The following is a 24,779-nucleotide window of genomic DNA, read 5'->3' as shown; positions in this document are numbered from 1 at the left end:
GCAGTTGGTACATTTCTGTATGTGAAGTCACTAATGCAACAAACTGAGACCTCACTGTTAAACAGTCCTAGGAATCACAGTAGGGTAAAGTACACAGGTACTGTCTAGGCTCTCTCTACCAGCTATGTGATCTTGGATCTGTTTTCTCTGGGCCTGTCAGTTTTTCAGTCCGTGAAATGGGGTTAGTAATAGAGCCTGCCTCGTAAAGTTGCTGTGAAGATTAAACGAGTTCATGTGAGGGGCTGGCCGCAGTAACTGCTCAGTCGATGCACTGTTAACACTCTGGGGGCTCAGAGGGTTAGAAGAGGACCTTGTTCTTTTTGGGAGAAGCAGCCTGGTATACTGGGAACGTTCCGTTCCAGGTGGACTGCATTTGTTTCCTGAACTTACCTTTCACTTTTCATACGGATATTTTAGCTCATAACTGTGTGTTTCACAAGAAGTACATACCTTTCTGCATTTTCAGTTGTCAGATTCCAAAATGATTTATTCTCCTGAAATCCTGATCTAGCTTCCCACTGCCTGCCTCCCGGCATGTTCTGATTGTTATGGGGTCTCACCTTCCCCTCTAAAGTAAGCTCCTTGAAGCCAGGTACCATTTCCTACTTGTTTAAAGTCTGCTAATATAGAGGGTAAATTTCTGTGTAACTGACCCTTTTCTGTTTTTTATTCTAGATGGTGCCTGCTGTAAACCTCAACGGAAAAAGAATGGTGAGGCAGCCAAGGCAGTGGCTTCTTCTCTGGACTGGTTGTTGGCGGGCGCTGCCTTTGGCAGCCTCGTGTTCCTCACCCACTGGATTTTTGGAGAGGTGTCCCTTGTCTCCAGATGGGCAGTGAGTGGACACCCCCATCCAGGGCCAGATCCGAACCCATTTGGGTGAGTTTGGGTTTGGAAGCAATGCAGAAATTGGCTGGTGTGGTTGAAGATCTTGCTCCTCTGCATGAGCAGCTCGACAAGCAGGACATCACTGTGTACTCTGGAGATGAAGGCGCTTGAGGTCTGTTTGCCCCTGTGCTGAGGGGACGCTGGGAGGTGACAGGGGCGATCGAGGACTGTGTGTGGCCAGGTGAGCGGTTCCTCGGACTGTGAGCATGTAAAGGCAAGGGCTTTTTGTTCACAGACGCAGCCCAAGCCCCTGGGACAGAGCGGGGCACACAGTAAGTCCTCGTCAACGTTTGTTGTTGACTTGGAGATAGACAGTGATCAGCCGTGTCCTCTCAGGCTTTTTGCTGTCTTCTGAACACCAAGGGCCATCCTTCACCTTAGAGGGAGGGAGCAGGCAGGAGAGTGGCTGAGAGCCTCACTCCAGAGCCGGAGGGCCTGTTTCAGATTCTTTGTCCCGTGTGGGCAGCGATGTCTAATATCCAGCAGGTTACTCAAGTGCTCTTTTCCCCAGTGTCCTCCTCTGTGAAATGGGGATAATTACAGCATTTACTTTGGGCTTCCCCTGTGGCTCAGACAGTAAAGAATCTACCTGCAATGAGGCAAGACCTGGTTTCGATCTCTGGTTTAGGTTATTCCCTGGAGAAGGGAATGACAACCCACTCCAGTGTTCTCTTCTGGAGAATTCCATGGGTAGAAGAGCCTGGTGTTCTACGGTCCATGGGGTCGCAAAGAGTCGGACACAACTAAGCAACTAACACTTTCACTTTTTCATAGCATTTACTTTACAGACCTGTGAGAATTAGCTGAGCTAGTATATGTAAAAATCTTCAAACAATTCCTGCTATCTAGTAAGCACTCTATATTTTTTAGTTTATTTATGTTATAAATAAATGTTATTTATGTTATAAATAAACTACTACTTCATTGAGTGCCATGTTGTAATTTCTCGCTATAGTTTAGTTAAATTCTTTTTTTAATATTATGTTTATTTATTTCTTATTAAAATTTATTTGGTTGCACTGGGTCTTTGTTGCAGCATCCAGGATCTTTAGTTGCAGCATGCAGACTCTTAGTTGTGACATGCAAACTGTTAGTTCCAGCATGTGGAATCTAGTTCCCTGACCGGGGATTGAAACTGGTCTCCCTATGTTGGGAGTGTGGAGTCTTAGCCACTGGACCACCAGGGAAGTTGTGTTTAGTTCAATTCTTTTTTTCCTCCCCATCTCCTACAAGTTTTTGCCAAAGTAGTTAAAGAATGAAATAGTTTGTGGTTATTTTCAAAGACACAATTTATAATTATTTATCAAACTCACCTCAGTCCTAGGAAGGCAGAGACTATTGATAAAAGCAGGACTGAGGTTGAGAAAAGAATGAAAAGAGGTACACTAAATAGAAACTATTCCCAGTGACTTTTTCTTTTTGACTTCGGCAGAGTCATTTAAAATGTCCCATGGCCAATATGAGCTATAATAGTCTGAGAAAGCTCAGTTGCTTTGTTGACATTGACCATGAAAGACCGCAGATGTCATTCATGACAAGTCAGAGGTGCTCTTATGTCAGTGTTCTGGACGTCTGTAATATTGTTTCCCAGTGGACTTACGTGAGCTCATTGGTTGCTTCACACTCACGTTGTCTCTTGGATGGGCCTAGAGGTAGAAGATACATTTCCGTTTTATATTTGGGGCAATGGAATAGTAACAGCGTCAGATGTCCTGTAACATGTCTGTTTTTTTTTTTTGTTTGTTTTTACAGAGGTGCAGTTCTGCTGGGCTTGGCGAGTGGATTGATGCTTTCACCTTGTTCATGGTTTCCTGGTTCCAGTTTAATCTGGTGGATTACAGGTGTGTGGTTTCTCTGCAGAAATGCTTGGTTGTCCAATTTACTCATGAGTACGTGCCCCTGGGATGGAAGGAGATGACCATACAGGCGTGTGCTCTTGCGGGTGGGACAGTTTTACCAGCTGCAGCCCCTGGAACTCAGATGTCACCACCCTTACCAGCGGTTACTGGCTCCAGGTTCTTGCTTCCTCCTCCTCATTCCCCCACTCCTCCTTAGCTGTCTTATCTGCCTGATGATGCTGACATCCTCTCCCTGTCTCCTAGGTAACTTATCTGGGTACAGATGTCTGTAGCAGTTTTACTGATGGTCTGCGAAGATGGAGGGTTGGACATGCCATGTGGCCAAACCTCTCCCCCTGTCTTGCTTCTCTGGTTTTCAGGAATGTGCTCCTTTGGGACTTCACAGTGAAGTTCAATTTCCCTTTCTCTTTTACGGGTAACAGTTTCACTCCTTACTCCTCTATTCAGCCTTGGGAGGGTCCACGTTTGTTTATTCAAAAGCCTATCTGCCCAGTCACATCCTTTAGGATTGTAGACTGTTGATGAAGACTATCATATTTCCAGAAAGATCTACTTTTTTTTTTTTTTTTAAGGTTTTTTGGTATGGACCATTTTTAAAATCTTTATTGAATTTGTTACAATATTGCTTCTGTTTTATGTTTTGCTTTTTTGGCCCCAAGGCATGTGGGATCTTAGCTGCCCACTCAGGGATTGAACCGTCGCCCCGTGCATGGGAAGGTGAAGTCTTAACCACTGGATGGCCAGGGAAGTCCCCGGTCTACTTATTTTAATGATTGTGACTGTTTTGTTTGTAAGGTACAGTTCTGGCGAGGCAGAAAAGGAAAGACGACCTCAACAGAAGTAGGTTACCTTTATTCAGGCAAGGAGGGGCGACAGTCGGCCTAACGACCAGGCTGAGTGCCGAAAGGGATCAGGGAGGCTTCATACTTATAGGGAGGTTTGTGGAAGTGATAAGGGAAACGTCAATCAGGCGGGATATTTTGAGTATTCTTTTGTTGAGATGACACTTGTAGTTGGGCAGGGGGAGATAAGTCTTCTGAGTGGGTGTAGGGGGTGGTAGGTTTCCGGACAGGGGGTGATAAGTCCCAGATAGATGCAACTGGCCTGGAGCATCAGGATGGAACTAAAGTTATGCTTTGTTTTCTCCGAAGTTAGATGATTCAGCAAGGGGCCTTTGAGACTGTTGTTCTCTTTTCTAGGCCCAAAAGACTCCTTCATTGTTACTGTGACTGAATTATGCAACTCTTTTCCCTTCCCCTTAAAAGGCGGGACTGGTTAGAGTCAGTTTTAGTGTTAAGTTAAAAAAGAAAAATCCACTCTGTGACAGTGCAGATGCTGTATTTGGTTTATGTGAACCGAGATGTCCTTACACATTTTAATTAAGCAGGTGATTCAGAGTTTTGTACTAGATGCTGGGTATGGGTTTGTGAGATAACATATAACGATAATGGAAGATAAGGTTTAATAACCTCATAGGTGGTGGTGCTTGTGGCTGTTAAGCCGCTAAGGCACGCCCAGCTCTCTGCAACCCCATGGACAGCAGTGGTCCAGGCTCCCCTGTCCTTCACCACCTCCCAGGATGCTTCTGTACACCCACTGTGCCGTCAGCCCCGCATGGAGGCGTGTGTCAGCCCGCTGCTGCTGCTGCTGCTAAGTCACTTCAGGTGTGTCCGACTCTGTGTGACCCCATAGACGGCAGCCCACCAGGCTCCCCCGTCCCTGGGATTCTCCAGGCAAGAACACTGGAGTGGGTTGCCATTTCCTCCTCCAATGCGTGCAAGTGAAAAAGTGAAAGTGAAGTCACTCAGTTATGTCCAACTCTTCGCGACCCCATGAACTGCAGCCTACCAGGCTCCTCCGTCCATGGGATTTTCCAGGCAAGAGTACTGGAGTGGGGTGCCATTGCCTTCTCCGGTGTCAGCCCGCAGGCTGCGCAATTCCTGAGGTTAACCAGGTCCTCATCCTCATGGAGCTGTGTGAGCAAACTGTTGAGCTGATTTTACTTGTTTGTGTATTTTCAGGTAGACATTCCTTAAGGGAATACTTGGTGTGAATATGATGTTAGGAGTAGCCTTTCTTCTCATCAAAGAAATGCCTCCTGTGATTGCACACAAAAATGGCCAGAGAACCTTTCAGTGCTGAGTGTGCAGTGAGCATATATAGCTTCTTAATCTGTATGCAATTAGGAAAAAAAACATGAAATGCATTGAAAGTTGTTCAGCATTTATATCATGCCTTTTCTCATGGCATAGGAGCAAAATGTTAGTTGGGCATGTAATTAGCAGCTTCATTTTAAACCTGGGAAAACTGAGGTCCACAGAAACGTAAAGAACAGGAAGCCTTGAACTTATAGTTTTATGCTTATATTTATTTCCCCAGATAAGTAAGCAGAGCCTGACGCATTAAACCTAATCTAGTTTGACTATCTCTCTGAAGTATTAAATAAAAGGCCCTAGGGGCGAGCCAATTTAAGGCTTCTAATGGCTATTTGCACTAGAGAGGAAAGCAGGGCTGTAATTCATGAACTCGATCACCCTCTCTGCGTGCTCACCTAAAGTAAGCTGGAGCTCACACTTAATTATCTGGAGATGGTGCCCACTTTTCACCGTGATTCATCTCTGGAAAACATCTCAAACTAGAGTGAAGAAAAAGAAATCATATATTTTCATTGTACAGTTTAAGTCCCAGCTAGATCCAAGTATGAAATTCATTATGGCAGCGACCAATAGAATTTCCCAGATGCGAAGAGGCAGGAACTTTAGATCTTGATGCCAATTAAATTAGTAAAATCAAAGTTCTATTTAAAAAGACATCTATGTCCTAAATGCACTGATAGGACCCCAGGGTACTATACAGAATGCTTATAATTTTATTGTATAAGGAACTTGGTCAATTGAAAATGAACATGTTGGTTATTATAAATATCATTGGAATATTCAATTATTATGAATTCTGCTTGTTGTGTTAGATATTATAAAGATTTGGGGGAGATTATTTGGTGTTGGTCCTTTAATGGACCGGAACCTGGTGGTCCGGAGTCGAAGATAAGAAAGTAAGAGAGAGAAAGAGGCTGATTTCCCCTGGTTTACGCGGAAAGCCAATAGAGCCCTGTTCTTAGAGCTTGCACTGCTGCACGTGGCACCAGGCGCCCTCTCGAGGGGGTGAAGGCACAGGCGCCTTCTCGAGAGGGTCTTAGAAGCCCCGGCAAGAAAGGGAGCTCAGCGGGCCTCCGTGCTCCAAGGAATTAGCCTGAAAGAGAGAGAGAAGGAAAGAAAGACACGGGGACCCAAGCTCTGATGGAGCAAAGGTGTTTTAATCAACATGGTGTGGGCATATATACTGTCTTACAAGGTAGTTATTCTCAACAAAGATAAAGATGAAAATTCCAGACTTACAAAACATAAGGCGATCCCTATCAAAGAGAGAAGAGGGTACTTATCACCATAATGAGAAACTAATGAAGGAAATGCCTGGATTCCTCAGCCCCAGGAAAGGTGTGCCTCTCCTCTTAATTAGGAATTAATAAGGGCCAAAGGTTTCCTGACAGATCCAAAACAGCACACAGAAAGCCTCCTGTTAAATGCTTCCTGACAATTTGGGAGGACTCAGCCTCAAACAAAACACTACTTAAGCTACATGGTTAAGAGAAACAGGCAAAGTAACAGTGTATCATATGCTCCCAGTGGGGTACAAAAAGGGAGGAAAATGTACACATATGCCTTTTTCTTCCTGTGTACAGACTGCCTCCCAGAGGATGGCAAAGAAAATACTAACATTGGTCGTCTTCTCTAAGGGGAACTCATAGGGGACCAGAGGGACTCTTTTTCACCTTCCAGATTTTTGGGTTTTGAATTTAATAACCTACTTAAAAATACAATTTTAGTGGATTGAAAATATGTAGCCTGTTTAAAAATAGAAATGAAATTAAAAATGAAAGTGATCACTGTCAAGGGTAATTTGAAGAGAGATTTTCTTTCCCTTCTTTGTAGTAAGATGGATGCAACAATGTCATAGATTAAAGTATCTAATTAGGACTCATTTTTTGGGAAAACAGTCATTGTAAGCTGGTAAACTTGGAGCTTCTCTGGTTGCTCAGCTGGTAAAGAATCTGCCTGCAATGTGGGAGATCTGGTTCCATCCCTGGGTTGGGAAGATCCCCTGGAGAAGGGAAAGGCTACCCACTCCAGTATTCTGACCTGGAGAATTCCATGAACTGCATTGACCATGGAGTTGCAAAGAGTCGGACATGACTGAGTGACTTTCACTTTCACTTAAATTGGTAAATAGAAAAAGTCCCTCTCCCTAATAATCCTGATGCTGGGAAAGATTGAGGGTAGGAGGAGAAGGGGATGACAGAGGATGAGATGGTTGGATGGCATCACCGACTCAATGAACATGAGTTTAGGTAAACTCTGGGAGTTGGTGATGGACAGGGAGGCCTGGCGTGCTGCGGTTCATGGGGTCGCAAAGAGTCAGACGAGACTGAGTGACTGAACTGAATTGAATAATCAACTAAATGAAAATCAAAGTATGCTATAAATTTCATCATTAATTTGGTAAAACTTTTTAGAAAGAAATGCTTTCGGCAGTGTTTCTGGAGGAAGTGAGAACTGCTATAACCTCTCAGGAAAGCACCACAAGTATTGACTCTTTAAAATGCTTTTGTCTGCTGACGCGGTAGTTGTACTTCTAAGAATCTTTTTAAGAATTATTTTAAGGAAACAATAAGAGATGTAGTGAGAGATTAATTGACAAAGAAAGGTGTTCCTCACAGTGTTGGAAGCTTTCTAAATGTCCGTCAATAAGAAAATGATTGTTTATTTTTTGTTGTGTATTTATCCAGTGGAAGAATATACATACATAAACATGTTTTAGAAGAAAAATATTAATGACATGAAAAAAATGTTCTTGATATAATGTCCCACAAAAAGCAGAATATAATCCTTAATATGTGGCTTGGTTTCATTTTTTTTATGTAAAAATACTTCTGTATAAATACAGAAAATGACACAGGGGAAATATATAGGAGTATTAGCAGGGATTGCCTTATCTCAGTCCTATGTGAGCCTTAATTGCTTCTTTACAGTTCTGCATTCTTAAACTTCTGTGGTGAATAGGCTTTACATTTATTTATTTCAAATTAAAAAAAAATTGCTCTTGAAATAACCATGTTAAAAATTTGAAGGTCTAACGGTGGAATTAAACTCTGTGGGTTGTAGCGGGCCCTGGAGCCGGGTTCTCACTGTCATCTGAGTGATGTTCTTTCTGAAGCGGGGGAGGACAGTCCCATGGCCGTGTCCTGTGATGGTGCAGGGGTGCTTACCGTGGATGAGAGCCATGGGGTGCTAAGATGTTGGCTGGACTCTCTTCCTGGAATTCTCGCCCCAAGCAGTCAGAGGCTACTGTAGACATCCTTAAAGGGTGGGTCTCTATTATATATACTATTGACAGAAATGTCCAGTGTCTAGAAAATGTCATATTCTGTGCAAAGGCATTATATTGATGGTTCCAAAATGGGGTGCTGTGCTGCCATCTCAAAGCCGATTTCATAGGAATATGGAGAAAGGTCATATTCCTTCAGATCTGGCTCAGTGAGTTAGCAAACATTTACCAAGTGCCTCCAAGGGACCAGGCAGATTCCACAGCCCCCAGCACTTCAGAGGCTGATGTGTGCATGAATGAACTACCTGCAGAACTATAAAGCAGTGAGTCCAGGAATGCAATCTCAGTCACAGCTTCCTTTAGGACTGTGAGATTGAGAAGGTCAACTTATGTATTGTGGGTTGAGGGGCAGCATTTACATGGATGGAACCTGCTTTAGAAAATTTCTTAACAAAAATGTTCAGAAACTACACTGGCTTTACCTGTTTTCTAATGTCCTAGATCTGGCTGGTTAAATTAAATTAACATTCTTGGTATTTCAGATAATTTCATTTTTTTTTTTTTCAGTTTTTGCTGTATGAATCTTAACACAAATAACCTAAAAATGCCTTCTTCTCTTTCACTGCTCTTCTCGAAGACCTAGCACTGGACTGAGATTTCCTGGACCTACATTCCACCTCCAGTCGTGCAAGTAACTAGCTGCGTGACCTTAAGCAAAGCATATTAACCTTGACAAGACCTTAGTTTCTCATCAGTCTAGAAATTGAACCAGCATGCCCCCTGAGGTCCCTTCTGGCTCTGAATAGCATCCTATAAGTTTATTATTCTTTTTTTTTTTTTTAAAGAAAGTGGAAGAGACTATTACTGCTTTCCTGTCTGACTGGTTTTCTTTCTGTCTCTCACAAACAGGAGCAACCTCGGCGGCAGGACTCCTTTACCTGCCCACATGGGCAGCCGCTGTGTCTGGCTGTGTGCTCGCCCTCTTCACGGCATCCATGTGGCCTCAAGTGCTTGGACACCTTATCAGCTCAGGCTCAAGCCCTGGGAAAGCCATGACCACTGCCATGATATTTTATCTTCTAGAAATATTTTTCTGTGCCTGGTGCACGGCTTTTAAATTTGTCCCAGGAGGTGTGTATGCCCGAGAAAGATCTGATGTGCTTTTGGGTGAGTACATTTGAAAGATCTGCATTCAAGTCACTACTCAAATATTCCCTTCAGGACTGACTGAGATTTAACACTTTACATGACTGATTAGAATAAATAGGATGATTTTGTCTTTCTTATTGAAATAGACTGTTTTGGTTAAAAAAAAAAAAAAAAAACAACACTGGAGGAATGTCTTAAATTACTATTTAAAAAGAAATTTCTTGGGACCTTCCAAGCGTTTCAGTGGTTAAGACTCCCTGCTTCCATTTCAAGGGGTGCAGATTCAATCCCTGGTTGGGGAACTAAGATCCCACATGCTGTGTGGCTTTAAAAAATGTAAGTTGAAAAAAGAAAGAAATTTCTTATTTCATTGATGACTTTCAGTAATATTTATTACTGCAAAGGCCTTGGAAGTAAATTTGTTGTTTAGTTGCTGAGTCATGTCTCACTCTTTTGCAACTCCATGGACTGTAGCCCTCTGCCCGCGGGATTCTCTAGGCAAGAATACTGGAGTGAATTGCCATTTCCTTCTCCGGGGGCTCTTCCAGGCCCAGGCACTGAGCCCAAGTCTCTTGCTTGGCAGATGACTTCTTTACCACTGAGCCACCTGGGAAACCGTTGGAAATAAATAACTGTGAAAAAACCAAGTTTAACTCATAATAAGGTATAAAAGAGGCCCATGAAACACTGTATTATATGATACGTAAGGAAAAAATATGAGCATGGTGCTCATATTGCTATTTTGATGGTAGGCTTGTAAATATGTATATAGGAAGTACTTTTTTTTTGGTTCTCCTGAATTTTATGTATGGTTTTTATTTACCCTCTTTTTACCAATAATATAGATTTTGCATATGTGAATCTTAGTGTAAATGATAAATGATAAGTGAAATGTAAATGATAAAATCACAGAGTTCATATCTTCCATTTCAATTATTATGACCTTACATACCAAAATTAAATTTCATAGGCTTAGCTCAGTTTAATATTTCAGAAATTGTCTTCTGGCAGTAATGAAATTACTGATGTGTACCAAGTAGGCACAGATCAAATGTTGCCTGTCATTTTAGTTTTAAGTAAAACACATCCAATGCCTCCAAGATAAAATCTTTGAAAAATTGAGGAGATAAAACATATTTTAATAAGGGATTCCCTGGTGGCTCAGATGGTAAAGAATCTGCCCTCAATGCCAGAGACCTGGGTTCGATCCCTGAATCAGGAAGATAAACCCTGGAAAAGGAAATGGCAACCCACTCCAGTATTCTTGCCTGGAGAATTCCATGGACAGAGGAGCCTGGTGGGCTACAGTCCACGGGGGTCACAGAGTTGTACACGACTGAGCAACTAACACTCAGTTCTTGTTTGTTCACACATTTTTCTACTTGTTCATTTATTCATTAAAAAATTATTGCACATCTACTGTGGTCCAGGCCTAGTGCCAGGTACCGGAGATTTAAGAGACAGAATCCTGGCCACCTGGAGCGTCTGTGTTGTGGGGGAAACACCACGCATCACATTAGACAGACACTTAGGGAGCTATGCTGGGGTGAATGCTGCGTGGAAGTCTGGGCTTGACTTGTGTTTGTCTGTCGGTCCCCCTCGTGCCCGTGGAATATATCCAACCACTCTGTGCATGTGCACATAAACTTTTCTTCTCTGTGAGCTAGACATTTGTCAGGACAGGCCAGTTTGGAAGAGGTATTTTTTAATTATGTGAAATACTTTAAAACAACTTTTGAGGATTTGCTGTTTTTGGTAGATATCAAAGCTGTGACCCAATCAGAGACATACACTGCTTTATTTCCTCTGCGATAGTCTTGGCTTTGCGAACTTTGTGTTTCTTCTGATTTCTTTCAGGTGTGTGTGCTCTGTCCTGCTCTATCTTCCTGTCCAATGCCCTGCTTTTTTTCTTACTCCATCTTGCTTGGGGGTCTGCCATGTGGAGCAATGGAACAAAAGTAAGAGCCATTCTAAACGTATGTTTCTTTCTTTAGAATGTTATGAGCAACAGGCATTTTGAGTTCCTTCTAACTACTTGTGGAATTGCAGAAATCATGCTTTATTACAGCTTCAAATACCTAAGAATTCTTTTTAGTAATAGTGACATTATGTTGATAAGGCCACAGAAACTGAGGAACATCGGTGAAGTTCAGAGTAGCTTTGAATAACCATTGTAAAGAATCTGTATTAGATCAGAAACTAGTTATAAATGTATCGTCTAGGTTTCTCCTGCTGTTTCCTAGCACATAACTGTTTTTTTAGCCTTCCACCTAAGCATCTTTTACCTGACTCCCTAATTTATATATTGTTCAGTCACACCTCTAATTCTCATTTTATACCATGTTAGAAATATGCAGACTTCACGTGTAAGCTACACAGAAATGCATCCCAGTTGAGCTCATCTTTCTCGGCTCCGTGTGAGTTCCAGCATGCATCCTCTGCTTGGACACACAATCCAGGCCGTGAATGCTGCCATATTAAGAACCTCTTCTTGTTATTAATACTCTTCATATTAAGTGTCCTCTGCTTGTGCTCCTCAGCTTGGTGCATGTAGTCCCTTCGGTGGAGAAGACCAAGTCCTTGAGGCAGTCCAGAAGATGACTTTCTTTTTGTCCCACCCTTCCCTGGACGATCAATAGTCAGTAACCAAAACTACTGCCAACCTAACAACTATGAAATACTCAGGAAATTATAAGAAGCCCCTTATCAAGAAAAGATTGGGGTCTTTTAATGTACAGCTTAATTTCTAGAACCCTTCCTGATTTCTAATGATTATCCCAAAAATTAAAAGTAATATTGGAGTAACTGCTTAGGTACTGAGATAACTCAGTAACTGAATTTTCAGGATATATCCATTTAAATGGAATTTAGGCTCCTGGAATTTGCCACTGGAAATAGTTTTGGATCAAAATGTAATATATTCATCTTTCTTTTTTGACAGGGACAGTGATGCTAATTATTGGGCTGAATATGCTATTTGGTCCCAAGAAAAGCATTGATTTTCATTTTCAAACAAAAAACAGTCCTAAAGTGCTTTTCAGGAAGAGTGAAAAATACGTGAAACTTTGTGAGTATAGTTTTGCTTTATTTTAAAAAGCATTTTATTATGAATATAAATTTTCAAACATGTGAGATTAAAAAGTATAATGAACCTGCATGTACCCTTTAACCCAGTTCCAACAGTTATTAACATTTTGCCCATGTTGTTCATACCTTTTTTTTTTTTTATGAAATACTTTAAAGGAGATACATGATTATTGAATCATTTCAACCATAAATACTCTGTGTTAGTTTTGTTTCACTTCTAATGTAGATTTAACTAGGATTTCCAGAATATTTGTTGAAATCATTGAGACTATTTATTTTGTTTCTTGTTCTTTTTTGGAAATTAAATATGTTAGTGTTTGAAATACTGATGAGCAGAAACAAATATCAAATTAGTTTACTATTCAGTCTGACTCACCTCAGAATATACTAGATTAAATAAAAACATTTATTGAATGTATAACATTTGCAGATAGTGTCTTAGCACACACCCATCCATACTTAGTCATGTCTCTTTGCAACCCCATGGACTGTAACCCACTAGGCTCCTCTGTCCACAGGATTTACCAGGCAAGAATACTGGAGTGGTGGCCATACCCTCCTTCAGGTATCTTCCCAACCCAGGGATTGAACCCAAGTCTCCTGCCTTTCCTGTGTCTTCTGCATTGCAGGTGGATTCTTTATCACGGAGCCACCGGAGAAGCCCCAGTATACTGCATTGTTGCTGCTGTTTAGTTGTGAAGTGTGTCTGACTTTGTGATCCCATGGACTGCAGTGCTGCAGGCTTCCCTGTCCTTCACTATCTCCCAGAGTTGGCTCAAATTCGTGTCCATTGAGTCGGTGATGCTATCCAACCATCTTATCCTGTGTCACCCCCTTCCCCTCCTGCTTTCAACTTTTCTCAGCATCAGGGTTTTTTCCCAATGAATCGGCTGTTCATATCAGCTTCATTGGGGCTTCAGTTGCAGCATCTGTCCTTCCAATGAATATTCAGGGTTGATTTCTTTTAGAATTGACTGGTTTGATCTCCTTGCAGTCCAAGAGACTTTTAAAAGTCTTCTCTAGTACCATTAGTTTGAAAGCATCAATTCTTTGGCATTCAGCCTTGGATTCTAAAAAATTAATTGCTGGGTCATATGGCAGTTCTGTTTCCAGTTTTTTAAGAAATCTCCACACTGTTCTCCATAGCGGCTGCACTAGTTTGCATTCCCACCAACAGTGTAAGAGGGTTCCCTTTTCTCCACACCCTCTCCAGCATTAATTGCTTGTAGACTTTTGAATAGCAGCCATCCTGACTGGTGTGTAATGGTACCTTGTTGTGGTTTTGATTTGCATTTCTCTGATAATGAGTGATGTTGAGCATCTTTTCATGAGTTTGTTAGCCATCTGTATGTCTTCTTTGGAGAAATGTCTGTTTATTTCTTTGGCCCAGTTTTTGATTGGGTCATTTATTTTTCTGGAATTGAGCTTCAGGAGCTACTTGTATATTTTTGAGATTAATCCTTTGTCTGTTGCTTCGTTTGCTGTTATTTTCTCCCATTCTGAGGGCTGTCTTTTCACCTTGCTTATAGTTTCCTTTGTTGTGCAAAAGCTTTTAACTTTAATTAGGTCCTGTTTGTGTATTTTTGCTTTTATTTCCAATATTCTGGGAGGTGGGTCATGGAGGATCCTGCTGTGATTTATGTCGGAGAGTGTTTTGCCTATGTTTTCCTCTAGGAGTTTTGTAGTTTCTGGTCTTACATTTGGATCTTTAATCCATTTTGAGTTTATTTTTGTGTTTGGTGTTAGAAGGTATTCTAGTTTCATTCTTTTACAAGTGGTTGACCAGTTTTTCCAGCACCACTTGTTAAAGAGGTTGTCTTTTTTCTATTGTATATCCTTGCCTCCTTTGTCAAAGATAAGGTGTCCACAGGTGCGTGGATTTATCTCTGGGCTTTCTATTCTGTTCCATTGATCTATATTTCTGTCTTTGTGCCAGGACCATACTGTCTTGATGACTGTGGCTTTGTAGTAGAGTCTGAAGTCAGGCAGGTTGATTCCTCCAGTTCCATTCTTCTTTCTCAAGATTGCTTTGGCTATTCGAGGTTTTTTGTATTTCCATACAAATTGTGAAATTATTTGTTCTAATTCTGTGAAAAATACCATTGGTAGCTTGATAGGGATTGCATTGAATCTATAGATTGCTTTGGGTAGTATAGTCATTTTCACAATATTGAGTCTTCCAATCCATGAACATGGTATATTTCTCCATCTATTTGTGTCCTGTTTGATATCTTTCATCAGTGTTTTATAGTTTTCTATATATAGGTCTTTCGTTTCTTTAGGTAGATATACTCCTAAGTATTTTATTCTTTTGCAATGGTGAATGGTATTGTTTCCTTAATTTCTCTTTCTGTTTTCTCATTGTTAGCATATAGGAATGCAAGGGATTTCTGTGTGTTAATTTTATATCCTGCAACATTACTGTATTCATTGATTAGCTGTAGTAATTTTCTGGTAGAGTCTTTAGGGTTTTCTTTTTTTTGGTTCAAACTATGCCTGTATGTTTTTCTTTAGAACTCTCAGACAAGAAAGGATTTTAATCCCCTTTCAGGGGGAATACTGCTCTCTTCAAGCCCACTATAAAACATCACTGCAGCTGGGCACATCTGGCCCTGCTTTCAAAGCAGGCGAGCACCAGGCCGCTGTCAGCCTCTCCTACTGATCTAAAACCCAAGTAAGAGTCAGTCATTGCTACACCTTTGAACATAATGATGCTGCTGCTGCTGCTAAGTCACTTCAGTCGTGTCCGACTCTGTGCGACCCCATAGAGGGCAGCCCACCAGGCTCCCCCGTCCCTGGGATTCTCCAGGCAAGAACACTGGAGTGGGTTGCCATTTCCTTCTCCAATGCAGGAAAGTGAAAAGTGAGAGTGAAGTTGCTTGGTCAGGTCCGACTCTTCGAGACCCCATGGACAGCAGCCTACCAGGCTCCTCCATCCATGGGATTTTCCAGGCAAGAGTAAGGAGTGGGGTGCCATTGCCTTCTCTGTCTTTAGGGTTTTCTATGTAGAGGATCATGTCGTCTGCAAACAGTGAGAGTTTTACTTCTTCTTTTCCTATCTGGATTCCTTTTATTTCTTTTTCTGCTCTGATTGCTGTGGCCAACACTTCCAAAACTGTGTTGAATAGTAGTGGTGAGAGTGGATACCCTTGTCTTGTTCCTGACTTTAGGGGAAATGCTTTCAATTTTTCACCATTGAGGATAATGTTTGCTGTGGGTTTGTCATATATAGCTTTTATTATGTTGAGGTATGTTCCTTCTATGCCTGCTTTCTGGAGAGTTTTTATCATAAATGGATGTTGAATTTTGTCAAAGGCTTTTTCTGCATCTATTGAGATAATCATTCAATAAATTCAATAATTTCATTAAAACTATTAAAAAATAAGCTTAGTTTCTTCTAAACAATTATTTTCTGTTTTATGTTCAGTTTTGTGGCTGCTTGTTGGTGTGGGATTGTTGGGATTAGGACTACGGCATAAAGCCTATGAGAAGAAATTGGGCAAAGGGGTAAGTAATTAAAAGTTTTGATATAGAATTTTAAATGATGCCTGTGTATATGCATGCATTTGTATACTTCACCATTATGACTGAACCCTACACCTGGGTCTGAGGACTTCAGGGCTCTAGATTCCACATTCTTAACCTTTAGGTTGGGCTTCCCCATTGGCTCAGTGGTAAAGAACCTTCCTGCAATGCAGGAGACAGTATTCGATCCTTGGGTCAAGAAGATCCTCTGGAGAAGGAAATGAGAATACACTCCAGTATTTCTGCCTGGATAATCCCATGGACAGTGGAGCCTGGTAGTTATAGTCCATGGAGTCACAAAGAGTTGGACACAACTGAGCGACTAACAGCAACAAAAACAGCAACAGCAAACCGTTAGATCACCGGCTGACAACATAGTGGAACTGATTTATGAAGTTATGTTCTTGGGACAGGATAGACCCATATATTAGAGTTAAACTCATCATGATTTGTTATATAAAGTTATTTTTGTCATTTGATGACTTAACATATCCAAACTATGAGATAAAAAACTATTTTATAGTGGACTTCTTTGAACTGTTTGGTAGATATTTCTGAAGGCAACATATATGATTCTTTAAGAAAAATCTTAAAGACAATTCTAGATTTTGTGGATTGTGCTTGGTATTGATGGGTCATGGAAGTTTTCTCATCTCTTCTTTTCCTCTCTTGTCTATAGTTTAATGTTTTATTGTTCTTTTCTCTTCTAGGCAGGTGGGCAGAAGCAAGAGTAAGTCATTGCAATGTGGTGCTTTCTATCTGTTCAGATTAAAAGTTTGATATGTTTCATAATGCAGTTAGAATTATAGGTTGCCAAAAATAGAATTTGAGGGTTAACTTTGAATTTTGGCAATCTGAATTATCAAGCAAATTTTCCCATTAATTAAAAAGCTATAGTGAGGATGAAGCCCATGCTCCTTTCATTTAGCTTTGTATGTCCAGCACGTCACAGAGTACTTGGTACATACTAAGAACTCAGTAATCTTAAAAAGTAAATAGTTCATTACATGGTCTCTTTCTTTTGCCCTTCAATTGTTAATCTAGTTATTGTAACAAGATGTCAATTAGAAGAAGATCCCCAATGTCAGTAAGGGGTTCTTTTAAAAAGGAATCATTTCATTTAGATTTAATGCCTGTTTTTTTTAATTAGTTCATTCATTGATTAACTCATGTGATATATGAATGTTACTTGATAAATGCCTATTGAATGTCTCTTGTGTGCCAGGTATCAGGGATATAGAGGTAAACTAGTTGGACAAGATTCCTGCCCTCGTGGTAATGTAAACTCATGGAGTTTACATTCTAATTGGGGAGAAAGATGGTATTCAGAGGAACGAATAAATAAAGACTATCACTTTAGATCTGGTGGCTCTGAAGCATGTAAGATGATGGAGTAGAGAGTAACTGGTCTGGGTGGTTAGAGAAGGCTGGTCTGAGGACGTGACGTTTGAGTTGAGATAAGAGAGCTAGGAGTAAGGATTCAGGTAGAAGGAACACAAGTAAAGAATGGGAAGGAAACAGACTTGGAGTGTTTGAAGGGCATCAGAGTGGGCAGTGTGGCTGAATCTTGGCGAGCGAAGGGCAGCGTGGCAGAAGATGAGGATTGGGACACAAGTGAGATCACATCATGTAGGGCCTATAGAGCACAGGAAGGAATTCCGATTTTAGTTTTCTTGCAGTGGAAGCCACCAGAATATTTCAAGCATTAGCACAAAGAGATATGATATGATATATATGTATGTGTGTGTGTGTGTGTGCGCATGTGTGCTAAGTCAATCCAGTTGTGTCAGACTCTTTGTGACCCTATAGACTATAGTCCACCAGGCTCCCATGTCCATGGGATTCTCCTGGCAAGAATGCTGGAGTATTGCTGTGCCCTCCTCCAGGGAATCTTCCTGACCCAGCATCTCTTACATCCCCTGCATTGGTAGGCAGGTTTCTTTACCACTGGCACCACCTTGGAAGCCTGTATATATAAATTTGGCTGCTTTGTAAAGAATGGATTAACAGATTGTAGAGTGGAAGCAGGGAGATAGGTTATAAGGCTTTTTCAAGTGTCCAGGGGAGAGACCCTGGAATTTTGGATGGGTGCCATGGTACTGGAATTGGAGAGGAGTGGATAGACTTAGAATATATTTTGAAAGTAGAGCTGATAGGATTTACTGATGGGTTAGATGTAGATGGATGAAGGGAAGGGAAGAATCGAGGATGACTTCTATGCTTTTGGCTTGAGCAACTGGGTGGAGTGTGGTGACATTTACTGACATGGGAATAATGAAAGAATAACAGATTTTGGAGTGATGAAAGCCAGAGTGAATCATAGGTATGTAGTGATGTGAAAAAGTAATCATGCCTCTGGAAGTCTTTGCTGATGGCTCCATTCTCTTTATAGAACGTTGCTAAATGGAGTCATCTTTCTTGTGTAGAGATGAGAGGCCTGCTGCAGCACACCGAGCCGCTTGGCCCTCCTCTGCCAAGAGGTGGCATTCATTCTTCTCTCAACCTGAATTTTTATGTTCCACTTTGTTTTTCTCAGTTGTGGTAGTATAGTTGGTCTAATCTGGCCGTACTCTTTCATGGGATCCATGCTGTTGGTCAGCTGGAGTTAGTTTGAAATAGTTAGGGTTGGGTACCGCATTCTCTGACTGGGCCCATGGACTCAAAAGAGGAATTTTCAGAGGGGGCTATGCTCCTGAACCTCAGCCTTGCCAGTGCAGAATTGGCAGGCCACTCTGCAGAAATGGTAAAGGACGCTGTGTACCCTTCTGTGATCCCTTTCTTCTCTAATGCAAGGGTAACCCCAACCCCAAATCATTCATTAGGGCTGAGTAGTCTTCCAGTATATGTATGATCTTTTTTTTCATTCATTTTCTTATTTTTCCTACTGAAACAATAGCCAGATTGTTTCTAATTCTTTGCTGTTATAAATATCCCTTTCCAAACATTCCTCCTAACTTCCAAGCCTAACCTAGAAACTCACAACTTTATTATGATAACACCGACTAGCAAATATCTCCTTATGATTATGCATTGCATGTTAGTCGCTCAGTCATGTCCGACTCTGAGACCTCATGGACTATAGCCCACCAGGCTCCTCTGTTCATGGAATCCTCCAGGCAAGAATACTGCAGTGGGTAGCCATTCCCTTCTCCAGAGGATCTTCCCAACTTGGGGATCAAACCCAGGTCTCCTGCATTGCAGGCGGATTCTTCACTGTCTGAGCCACCAGGGAAGCCCTGATTATGCATTAGCTGTGGGCAAATGCCTGAAAATTCCTTTGCTGAAAAATGAATTTGGGTAGACAGAGGTGGAGAAAAGTGGTTCACTGAAACTGCCATTGTTCAGTCGTCCTAAATTATCATTAAAACAATTCCTCAGGCACCAGCCACAGAGGTCTCTGCTGCCATCTGGCCTTTCAGGTTTGGCTTTGACAATGACGGATGGTCTAGTCTAGAAAGATCAGCTCAACTGCTCAATCAAACGGGTAAGTTGTACTGGAATTAATTTCAGGCTTTGAGAAACTATTATTGTTATTTTCATTTTATGCAAGATCATAAGTAATCGGAGCAGGATGTTCTGGGTCATAAACTAGTCTCTTAAAAAGGCTTTACTTTGGTGGGTGGCTACAGGAGGATGAAGCTTCTGTATCCACATCTGTGTTTGCTTGAAAGCAATTTTTTTTTCTTTTTTTTCCTTTATTTTTATTAGTTGGAGGCTAATTACTTTACAATATTGTAGTGGTTTTTGTCATACATTGACATGAATCAGCCATGGATTTACATATATTCCCCATCCTGATCCCCCCTCCCACCTCCCTCTCCACCCGATTCCTCTGGGTCTTTAAATAGTGATTCTAGGACAAGGTCTCATTCCAGGTGTCTGCAGAAGAGTCTTGTCATGCCTTTGCTCTTGGAGATGCCCCTGCTGGGGGCTCCTGTCGCTTGGGAACCTGCTGTTGAGGACCAGAAAACCGTCAGATTTAAAGGCAGAATGGGGTGCAGTGATGCTTATTTGCAAAGCAAATTGCTTTCAAGAGCCTGAGGGCCAGTTTTACTTGTTTCCGTTCCCTGGGGCGCTCATCTTTGGATGAAGCCTCCTTTAAAATATGTGGGTGTTTGGCTCTTAGGTCAACTAGAGGTCTCTTGCGTGGAGTTATTCCCAAAGATAAGCTTGTCTTCTGAGAAATAGCTGAGGGTTTGTATGATTCTAATGCCGTTAAGAAATTTTTTGGGCCCTTAATCATGTAGTACTGATTACAGGCTTCTGCAGCACATCCAACCAGGGTATCTGAATAAATTCACCTCTGTGTCAGTACCATGGAAGTGTTTGCCCAGGAATAAAACACTATTGTACGCTATTTTGTGTCCAAACATAAATCAGATATTTGAGAAAGGCATTAAGCATATTTGAAATTTTGGAAAAGATGTGAATATTTGAAAATTTTGGAAAGTTATGTTTTGATCTTTTCCCCCATTTCCACAAGGTGTCCCATACATTCTAAATATGGTAAATATGTTTTTAGCTCAGATTTGAGCCAGTTCACTTTAGTAACTCATTAGGAATTACTTGGTTTTTTGATCTATGACTAAAGGTAGGGGATTACAAGAATCAAGTTTTGATAATTGCTTTTACATTGCTGTGGTTAATTACCACGTCCATTTTTTCCCTGCTGAACAGGTGCAGATTTCATAACAATTTTGGAGAGTGATGCTTCTAAGCCCTATATTGGAAACAATGACCTGACCATGTGGTTAGGGGAGAAGTTGGGTTTCTACACTGACTTTGGTCCAAGTGCACGGGATCACACTTGGGGGTGAGTGTACCTTGAGAATGAATCCTGAACATATAAAAGAGTAGGCAACATAAGCTTGGAGTGGTTTGTATGATTCTAATGCCGTTAAGAAATTTTTTGGGCCCTTAATCATGTAGTACTGATTACAGGCTTGTTGTTATTGTTGATATTGTTATGCCTTATCCCTAGGAGTATGTCCCAGTGATGCTTCTTGGGGGATGAGGAGGTGCTGAAGATAGGCATATTCCATCATTGTTTCAACAGTCTCTCTGTTGCCGGATATTTTCAGTTCTTCATTAGTATAAACCATTCCACGTAGGAACTGAGGTTACAGCACTAAACGTGTCTGCCCCGCATGCCGTCCTCATGGAGCTTACAGTCCAGTGTGACAAGACAGAAAATAATCATGTACACACAGAAATAAACAAGATAATTTGAGATAGTGGTGAGTGCTGTGTAGAAAAGGAGAGTGGCAGGGTAGGCAGGGCAGTGGGTGATGATGTTGTGGGCAGCGTGGTCAGGAGGGGTCTTTCTGCCCACCCCACAATGGGGAGGACTAGGACAGCTATGGGAGGAGCCAGTGTGGACTCGAGGCAGATCACGTGTGGTGTGCCTGAGCACGGGGATTGAGGGGGAGCTAGTTAGAAAGGAGGTCAGGAGTGGGCCCTTGGCCTTACAGGGTCCATAAACCATGCTTAGCACTGACTTAACTCAGTTTTGATGGAAAACCGCTGGAGGATTTTAAACATGGGAGCAGTCTGATCTGGTATATGTTTTTGGAAGATCATTCCAGCTGTTCCTGGAAGACCAGATTGTTGGGGGCAAGAGTGGGAGCAGGGAGACAGGTGATGAGGCAGAGGTGCTAACACAGGTAGAAATGACAGTGGGAGTTGTGGAGATGGAGAAGAGGGCAAACTCAGGAGCTCTTTTGGAGCAGAGCTGACAGGACTTCCTGATTTGGGGGTTTGGGGGGTTTTGTGTTTGATTTTTTGTTTTTGTTTTTTTTTTTTGGTCAAGCTGTGAGATCTTAGTTCCCTGACCGGAGATCAAACCCAGGCCTATAGCAGTGAGAGAACCGTGTCCTAGCGCTGAACCATCAGGGCATTCCCAGGGCTTCCTGGTGGTTTGGATGCCAGGAAGGGACAAGGGCAGCTCCTGGGCTTTTTACTTGAGTCCCTGGTAGGAGGTGATGCTGTTTAATGGGACGGGAATGACCAGGGGAACAGCAGGATTGTGCTAAGCTCGAGATGCCCTGGGACAGTCAAGTGATGTTCATTGGGCAGTTGTGGGCAGCTTGGAGGGCCGAGGTGGCCAGCAGAAGCTGGGCATGTGCGTTCAGGACCATCACTGTAGAGATGGTTCTGTGTGAGAAACTTCACGAGGGGCCAGACTGTGTGCGAAGCCAGGGAGGAGAAGCCGGCTGAGGTCTGAGCTCCGGTCACCCTTTCCATGTGTAGTTCTCTGACTTAGAGTGAGGTGGAACATGTTTTCCTGTCTTTATTGGACCATTTGTAATTTCTAATTTTGTAAATTGTTGCTCTGAGTCCTGGCTGGCAGGATTGTACATTCCTAAATGTGTTGATTAACATTAGAATTGTTTATGCAGATCAGTTGCCAGACTAATAATGCAAGTAACATGGAGTGTGTCCATTTGTGTGGCCCTAATCCCGCCCTTTTCGTGTCTCCATGGCACTGATGAGACAGAGTTGATAGCGTTGTGCCTGGTGACACAGTGAGACATGCTGAATAGTCCTCTTGCAGTGAATCATTCTATAGAAGGTCCCGTCCGTCTTCACCACACTGTTGCTCTCAGTACCCCTGGTGAGATGCTTGACGTGTGCGCATCCCTAAGAACACATATTCTTAGTCCTGTTGGCATGAGATGGTGGGACCAATAGTGATGCACATGTTTCTTTCCATTAAAATACAGGATTATGGTTTTGTCAAGATACCCAATTGTGAAATCGGAGCATCACCTTCTTCCATCACCAGAGGGCGAGATTGCACCAGCCATCACGCTGACCGTCAACATTTCCAACAAACTGGTGGATTTTGTTGTGACCCACTTTGGCAATTATGAGTGGGTTTCTTTGGTCTTTCTCATAGTGCACAAATGCCAAAAAATATTATTAACACATTATTTTGATTTCCATGCATTGACCTTTCTTTTTTTTTAAATTATTATTCTCAGAGTGGTTTTCTGGTGTTTTTTTTTTTAGTTTTAAAAATCAGGCATAGAAGTTCCCTGATGGCCTAATGGTTAGGATTCCAGGCTTTCACTGCTGGGGCCTGAGTTCAGACCCTGGTCTGGGAAGTGAGATCTCACAAGTTGCACGCTGTGGCCAAAAAAAAGGAAAAAAAAAAAATCAGGCACAGAAACATTTGAGATGCGTGCAGTCCTTAATGGTGTGCAAGACAGCAGTGATGGCCGTGTTAGCCAGCTCTTAGGTGTTGTGCTAAGTGCGCCGTTATATTTAATCTACATTTTGTATAACAGTATATAGTCCCATTTAACAGAGAAACTAAGCTGAGAGGTTATATGACTTATCCAACCAGGGTCACACAGGTAGGAATCAGGTAGACCTAACTCAGAGCCTGCAAGTGCTGGAAACCCATGGTAAACCAGACTACAGAAAGATGGAATTCCCTTTTTCTAAGGATTACTCCAGTTGGAAGTACCAGAGGGATTTGAGCTACTAAATGACATTTCTTTTCCTCTCATGTTTCCAATCAGCTGAGAGGTAGGCAGAGGAATCTGGCAGGGAGATCAACATCTCTTTTGATTCTGATAAACCTGTTTGGACAACATGGCTTAAGTGTGGCCACATGGACCTGCTAATATATCCATCCCTCCAGTAATCCATGATGCCAGCTCCCCCAAAGCAGCAGAACCATGAGGCAGGGACTGAGGCCGCCCTGTCACACTCTCCCCTTAGTGAAGAGAATAACACAAGAAAACTCCCTGTTGGCAAACCGGCAGGTTCCAAGAAGAGATAGGAAGGGTTTGAGACAAGCGTTCTTAGTTCATTCTTCCAAACTTGATTTATTAGAAAAATCCTCCCAAGAAGTAAAGGATGAGAGGAGAGAGGCCAAGATGGTTTTCTAAGTTGGTTCCCCTCCAAGGTGACATGAGGAATGGGGAATGAGTTTTATCTACAAAGAATAACACTCACAACCAGTGGCTTAGCATTGAATAAATCACAAATAATGCCAACATTATGTTATTAAAGCCAAGATAAAGGTATATAATTTATATTCTACCATACTGAACATCTGGAGAAGGAAATGGCAACCCACTCCAGTGTTATTGCCTGGAGAATCCCATGGACAGAGGAGCCTGGCGGGCTACAGTCCATGGGGTCGCAAAGAGTCAGACACGACCGAGTGACTAACAACGATACTGAACATTCTCTAATAGTCACTGAAAACACACATGCGACGTGCTTAGTGCTATAAAATATGGCAAATGGGCATTGTCTGTCTGCATGACCCAAAAGGTCACAGAGCTTTACCACGAGGTAGAGAGCATGGACAAAGCACAAACAAAGGTAACAGCCACATTTGTTTCGTTTGGATGAAGCCGACAGCACAGCAGAGGGCTGCCCCGGCGGCTCAGCGCCGACGCAGGCCACGTGGGTTTGGCCCCTGGGTCAGGAAGGTCTCCTGGAGAAGGAATGGCAACCCACTCCAGTATTCTTGCCTGGGAAATCGCATGAACAGAGGAGCCTGGCAGGCTACAGTCCATGGGTCCCAAAAGAATCAGACACGACTTGGTGACTGAAACAACAACAGTACAAAAAACCCAACGTTGTGCGCGAGTTTCACCCAAACAAGATGAGTGTGTCTGCTCTTCTTACTTCCCGTCACCTCTCTTTTCCTCAGAGTGTCATGTGCATCTCTGAAAGTGCACCTGACTTTTGTGAAATAAAGTCAGAGCATAAGTAATATAAGCCAGACATTCAAATGTGATTAATGGGGACTCTTTGCTAATTGGACTCTTGCTGGTCTTTTTAGAAATGAGAAGGTGTTTGGAGCATGGATGGTATAGACAGTCCATATCTCTGTAAAAAACTGTTTAAAGAAATGCCTTCTATTTCTC

General features: G+C 42.1%; 1 protein-coding gene across 1 annotated transcript in view; it reads left to right on the top strand.

Annotated features, from left to right (window-relative positions):
• CWH43 (cell wall biogenesis 43 C-terminal homolog) overlaps positions 1–24,779 on the top strand; it is a 53,910-nt gene that overhangs the window by 9,364 nt on the left and 19,767 nt on the right. Inside the window, exons 5-12 of the mRNA XM_061145988.1 lie at positions 676–877; positions 2,639–2,727; positions 9,037–9,294; positions 12,218–12,343; positions 15,791–15,870; positions 19,267–19,372; positions 20,566–20,701; positions 22,611–22,760. Of these exons, the coding sequence (XP_061001971.1) occupies positions 676–877; positions 2,639–2,727; positions 9,037–9,294; positions 12,218–12,343; positions 15,791–15,870; positions 19,267–19,372; positions 20,566–20,701; positions 22,611–22,760 (1,147 nt within the window). The remainder of the gene's footprint in view (positions 1–675; positions 878–2,638; positions 2,728–9,036; positions 9,295–12,217; positions 12,344–15,790; positions 15,871–19,266; positions 19,373–20,565; positions 20,702–22,610; positions 22,761–24,779) is intronic.

Source organism: Dama dama, chromosome 6 (genome assembly GCF_033118175.1).
Source record: "Dama dama isolate Ldn47 chromosome 6, ASM3311817v1, whole genome shotgun sequence".
NCBI classification, from domain to species: Eukaryota; Metazoa; Chordata; class Mammalia; order Artiodactyla; family Cervidae; genus Dama; species Dama dama.
This window is presented reverse-complemented; position numbering and strand designations above follow the sequence as displayed.